The sequence below is a fragment of the Sinocyclocheilus anshuiensis genome, unplaced genomic scaffold, assembly GCF_001515605.1.
Source record: "Sinocyclocheilus anshuiensis isolate Anshui unplaced genomic scaffold, SAMN03320099.WGS_v1.1 scaffold1450, whole genome shotgun sequence".
Lineage (NCBI taxonomy): Eukaryota > Metazoa > Chordata > Actinopteri > Cypriniformes > Cyprinidae > Sinocyclocheilus > Sinocyclocheilus anshuiensis.
In genome coordinates, this window is record NW_015558640.1 from 48222 (window position 1) to 54796 (window position 6575).

General features: G+C 33.0%; 1 protein-coding gene across 1 annotated transcript in view; it reads left to right on the forward strand.

The window, feature by feature from the left end:
- The window catches only part of LOC107680898 (integrin alpha-11-like), a 60712-nt gene that overhangs the window by 46572 nt on the left and 7565 nt on the right, over positions 1-6575 (forward strand). The window contains exons 20-25 of the mRNA XM_016476970.1: positions 1468-1666; positions 3702-3800; positions 4074-4150; positions 4315-4398; positions 5345-5435; positions 5577-5690. Coding sequence (XP_016332456.1) covers positions 1468-1666; positions 3702-3800; positions 4074-4150; positions 4315-4398; positions 5345-5435; positions 5577-5690 — 664 coding nt within the window. The remainder of the gene's footprint in view (positions 1-1467; positions 1667-3701; positions 3801-4073; positions 4151-4314; positions 4399-5344; positions 5436-5576; positions 5691-6575) is intronic.

A 6575-nucleotide genomic window follows, 5' to 3' on the forward strand; every position in this document is an offset into this window, starting at 1 on the left:
AAAGGAAAACCAGTCTCCTCTTGGCTTTTATCGAAATCCTCCGACATTCTTCTTTGCAAATCCTCGTTTTGTACTTCTAATTCTTGACCGTTGTTTTGTTTTGATCTCTCCCCTGCGCTTCCGCGTTCGTCACTTCTGAGCGGCGCATGCGCAGCACTGAACTCATACGTCATCCGCTCGGAACTGCTTCTGTTTACAACAGTGAACGCAAGCTACATTAAAGTGATTATTACTTTTTGAATATGGATGTTTTTCTTACAAAAACGCATCGATTCGCTGCAGAAGGCCTTTGTTCACCCCCCGGAGCCGTGTGAGACACTTTTTTTATATATAGATGGGCGCTTTTTATTTAACTTCTTTTGGACTGATGCATGCAACACCCGCTGAGTGGCATTAAACAGCTTGAAAGATCAAAGACAATTTTTAATATAACTCCGACTGGATTCGTCTGAAAGAAGAAAGTCATATACACCTAGGATGACTTGAGGGTGAGTAATTTGTTGGCTAATTTTCATTTTTGGGTGAACTAACCCTTTAAGTCTTGTTTTGTTTGTAGTTAGTTTTTGCTTAAAACAAGAAAAAATATCTTCTAATGGGGTAAAATTCAATAATTCAAAGGCAAACAAGATTCTTTTCCCTGCCCCATTGGCAGATCTTTTTTCTAGTTTTAAGCAAAAACGAACAAAATTGTAAATTTAATATCTTAAGTAATTTTGCTTCTCAGGTAAATGTCTCATGATTTAAGAATGTTTTGATACTTGTAATGGAAAACACGACTAAAAAATACTAAGAAAATAATTTTGATATTAAATGTTGCATGCACTGCAAAAATGATTTTCTTACTCAGCATTTTTGACTTGTTGTCTAGTACAAATATCAAGATACATTTACTCAAGATGCAAAATAAAGATATGAAGTCTTGTTTTCTGAATAACTGGACACAACTAAGTGAGTTTATGCTTAAAACAAGAAAAACAATCTCTCAGTTGAAAAACTTTTGCAATGAATTAAGTACATTTTTCTGAACCCATTGGCAGATATTTTGTTCATATTTAATCACGAACTCACTTCAATTTCCCAGAAAACGAGACTTCATGTGTCATTTTTCTTCTCAAGTAAATGTATCTTGACTTAAGAATCGTTAGACATTTGTACTGGAAATCAAGAGAAAAATACTGAGGAAGAGCATCACTTTTTTTGCAGTGTGATAAGAGGGAAAAGTACATTTTTTCATATTCTAGTGGTTGGGAGCAGAGCTATTCAGTATTTATTTTTCTAAATTAATTAGAATTAGAAAGTAAGGCAAATCTGGAAGTTGTATTTCCAAACTTTTAACTCATTTTCCGCTCTCTATACCTTTACATTTCGAGAACATATGTATTGTGTTCCCTTCAATATTTTCTTTACTTGGTCCTAAACGAGTCTTAAACTTTCCTTGATGAAACCTGTAGTTTCTGTGTGTTTCAGGCAGTTCTGCGGGCGACGCGAGCGCTCCTTGTGGCCGGTGTGTGTGCATCAGAGGACGAGCGGCGAGCGTTTGGTGGAGGCCAGCCGGAGGAAAGTTCTGGTGGAGACGCGTTTGGAGAACCAAGGAGAAAACTCATACGGCACGATCCTGCACATCACGCATTCTCCAAACCTCCAGTTCTCCAGTCTGGTGCTGAAGGTTTGCTCGATCTGAGTCTCGGCCCGGGCTTCACCTGTATTTATGAGGGTTTAGAGCATTAAAGAAGGAATGGAAGGGTTGCTGATAAACAGGCCAAGAGTGGAAGGGAAACTATGAGTCAGTGTGTGTGGATCTGATCCAAAGACTAGTGACTTCATAGACAGCATCCTAATCTCAGTGGAGCCTGAAAAGTGGCTAAGCAACACAAACAGCCTCAGAAGAAACATTATTCAACCAGGGCTTAAAAGGATTTAAATTAAAACCATATGTGAGCCTGAAGCACAAAAGCAGTGTTAAGTCGCTGGGGTATATTTGTAGCAATAGCCAACAATACATTGTATGGGTCAAAATGATAGATTTTTATTTTATGCCAAAAATCATTAGGATATTAAGTAAAGATCATGTTCCATGAAGATATTTAGTAAATTTCCTACTGTAAATATATCAAAACTTAATTTTTGATTAGTAATATGCATTGCTAAGAACTTAATTTGAACAACTTTAAAGATGATTTTCTCAATATTTAGATTTTTTTGCACCCTCAGATTCCAGATTTTCAAGTAGTTGTATCTCAGCCAAATATTGTCCTATCATAACAAACCATACATCAATGGAAAGCTTATTTATTCAGCTTTCAGATGATGTATAAATCTCAATTTTGAAAAATTTACCCTTATGACTGGTTTTGTGGTCCAGGGTCACAAATAAGCTTTAAAATAAGCTAAAACAGCTAAAAATCGAGATGTAAACTGAATTCATAATCCTTATTTAATTTGTTTCCTTAACAACTGCCATTTTTCAAGTGTGATGTCTAGACATGGAAAAGTCATGGAAATTAATATGATCTTATGGAAATTTTTTATATACATTTCTTAATAAATTGATATTTTGTTCTAAAATAATTGATCAAATTAAAATTTCTATTTGATAAAAATAATTACAACATAAAAAAAAAAATTATTAAAAATATTTTAAAAATAATTCAAATGTAAATCATTTTTTATTAAAATTTCTATTTGATAAAAATAATTACAACATAAAAAAAAAAATTATTAAAAATATTTTAAAAATAATTCAAATGTAAATCTTGTAATCACAAATGACTAGAAACACCATGTAAATTCACTGGTAATTTAAATGTAAAAATGTAAAAAAAAAAAAAAAAGACGTAAACTGAAATCATATTTCTTATTTAATTTGTTTCCTTAACAACGGCCGTTTTTCAGGTGTGATTTGATTTCTAGACATAGAGAAGTCATGTACATTTTTTCAATATACTTTTTAATAAATGTTGTTCTAAAATGATTTTTTTTATACAAATAATTACAACATTTAAAAAAAATAATAATTAAAAAGATTTTAAAAAATCATTAAAAAATTAAATACTGACTAAAAAACGTCATGTAAATTCACTGGTAATTTAAATGTAAAAATGTACAAAAAAAAAAAATCAAGATGTAAACTGAAATCATATTTCTTATTTTAATCTGTTCCCTTAACAACGGCCGTTTTTATTTAATAACCAGGCTTCCCATGATCTTGGATCTGTGAGGGATATGTGAGGAACTGAAGTGTGATTTTCTAAACCTGGAAAAGTCATGCAAATTAATAAAATCTTCATGGGAAAAGTCATGTTAAGCTCTAAAACACTGTATTTTATCGAATAGAAATAATATGAATAATTAATGCATGAAAAATAAATCAAATTAATTAAAATATTTTTTTTAAATAAACCCGTAATCACAAACAAAATAAGTGTGAAAGACTGAAAAAGACAGTTAGCGGCTATTGATGCATGTTTACATTGATCAACAATTTATTACGGATAAAATATGCCGTCTTCAGACAGACGTGGACTGTATGTTGAAGTGTTCAATGTTATGCAAATAAAACACTTGTAAAGTCAATATATTTACTACTAAAATCACTTTTTGTCCATTCAGTGATTTACTCGATAACGTCTCGAATGATCCTCATTTGTGGGCTTTTCTCAGCAAAAATGCATTGGTTTGAAACTGATTTTTTTTTTTTTCAGGCACCTTCAGACATTGCGATCGAGTGCCCGAACTCTGATGATACGAGTCTCAACCGAACCTGCAACGTCAGCGCGCCGTTCATGAGGTCACATGCTCAGGTGAGACTAGTCTGAATGCTGCTGATCATTCTAGTGGTAGCTGCATGGTTTAGTGATGGTATCAGTAATGTTATACACCGTGATACTCAATTAACATATGCATATGGCATGATGATATTGACAAAAGCGAAGTTATTTTCCTTGTAGCATTTCCAAAAGCATGTTTTGGTTCATTACCACCGAACAGAAGAACAGTGTGTCCTTTAGTTGCGTTTTGTGTTCTGTTTGGCTTCTCTGTTGTCTTTGGTTGAGCGTTTCGTTTGGTTTCTCCAGGTGTATTTTCGACTGGAGTTTGAGTTCAGCAGATCTGTCTTCTTGAACTTTGTCCAGGTCACGCTGAAGGTCTCCAGGTGAGGTCGTGATCTTTGACCTGACGAGAATCTCATCTCAGGATACATTAATTTTTTTATTGATGCATAAAATGAATGTAGATGAACTGTGACTAATTTTATTTATTTATTTAGTCATTTGCGTTTGATTGTTTTGTGAGATTAATCTATTTGTTTCATTGCAGTGAAGGTGAAGAAATGTCTCCAGAGGACAACATCAATGACATTTATCATAATCTGAAATATGAGGCTGATATTCTCTTCACAAGGTAACACGATAGCATGAAACTCTCAAAGAAATGTCCAAAAATCAAGTGTTTATATTATGTTATATTATACTGTGTGTATTGTATAATATATAATTATCATCATTATTTTAATGTGAAAAAATAATAATTTTTTTAAACCTGGGTTGTTATAGTTAACTAAAACTAAAACCATAAAAAAGGTACTTGAAATAAACTTAATTTTAATAAAATAAAATTTTACACACAGACACAGACACACACACAGAGACACAGACACACACACACACACACACACACAGACACATAGTATTTGGGGTGAAAGTAATTAGTCGTTTAATGTGTCATAAATTGATTTTAGTTGTAAATATGCCTGACAAGATTATTACACTGAATGACATTTTAGTGGGTCTCTTCTGTAAATCAGGGGAAAATTTATGTTTATTTTTTGCTCAGAAAAACAAAAACAAAATTGCATTTAAATTAAACAGAAAACTTTTAAATTTTTGGGGGGGAAAACAACAACAATTTAAAGTAGTATCACACTTATTGTTTTTATGCTTGAACCCTTTTTCGTCTTTGACCCATGTATGTATAAATTGATGCAACTAAAATAACTATAACTGAAATAAAATTGCCAACATTTAAAAAATTCAAAAAAGTTTATTTAAACGAAAATGAAAACAGAAAATATAAAAACTAAAACTAAATCAAAATTTGAATAAACCTTCTTTATGACTTAAACTTCAGTCTATTAAAAGTTTTAATAAAAAATCTGTATGGTCCAAAAACAGGACAAAATGAGGAAACTTATTTTAAATTGCGTTCTTATTTTCTTCCGAGTTTGAGCGTGAAATATGACACAGACATGTTCTTGACAGGTTTTGTGAGATTCACCCAGAAATATCTTTTAAAGCTAATCAGTGATTATTTAATATTGAATCATTCACACTGTGAGTCTTTCGTTCAGAGGGTCCAGCCCGTCCCGTTTTGAGATCAAACCTGAGCTTGATCAGAGCCTCAATGTTGGGACTGGACCGCCCTTCAACCTCTCTTATCAGGCGAGCTCCTCATATTCAAAAATAATAGGTTTAAATAATATTCTTCAGAGCGAATCAGAGCACATACGCTGTGCATTTGAACAAAATAAATATTGTCTTTGGACGGCTGAGATGTTTCTCCTGAAACGATTTGTTCTGCAGATCCAAAATCTTGGCATGTTTCCCGTATCTGAGCTTCTCTTCACGCTAAACATCTTCGCTGTGACCAGAAACGCAAACACTCTCCTGCGCCTCTCAGACTTGGGTATCGATCAGGTGCGTTTATGTCTACAGATTTTCCAATCAATATATTTCAGCCCCAAACAGTTCGTCTGAACTGAACATTGTGTGATTATTGTTGTAAACGAGTCCTTTAAGTGCTTCCAGAGCTTGTTATTTTGCATGTTTCATAATGCAAGTGATCTGTTTATCCAGTTTATTTGAGTTGGCACAGCTTGAGCTCAATCGGTAGTTGTGTTTTAGTGAGTGCTGTTCTTGTGTAAATCCTAATTTGTGACCCTGTAGCACAAAACCAGTCATAAGGGTCAATATTTTGAAATTGAGATTTATACATCATCTGAACGCTGAGGGTGCAAAAAAATCAAAATACTGAGAAAATCATCTTTAAAGTTGTCCAAATGAAGTTCTTAGCAATGCATATTACTAATCAAAACTTAAGTTTTGATATATTTACGGTAGGAAATTTACTAAATATCTTCATGGAACATGATCTTTACTTAATATCCTAATGATTTTTGGCATAAAAGAAAAATGTATAATTTTGACCCATACAATGTATTGTTGGCTATTGCTACAAATATACCCCAGCGACTTAACACTGCTTTTGTGCTCCAGGGACACATATGCTTTATTATCAAGAATGACGTGTGGCGTGTGTTTAAAGGGACAGTTCACCCAGAAATGAACATTTGCTGTTAATTTACTCACCCTCAGGCCATCCAAGATTTTTCTTCATTAGAACAGTAAAGAAGATTTTTATCAGCTGTCCGTTTTGAGAATAAAAATAGCATATCAATGAACACAAAATTAATACTCATGGCTCCTGATGATACCCCTAATAATATAGTATGTATACTGATATAGTAAGTATACAAATATCAGTGTACTAGTAGTATACTTGTAAGTGTACTATTTCAGTAC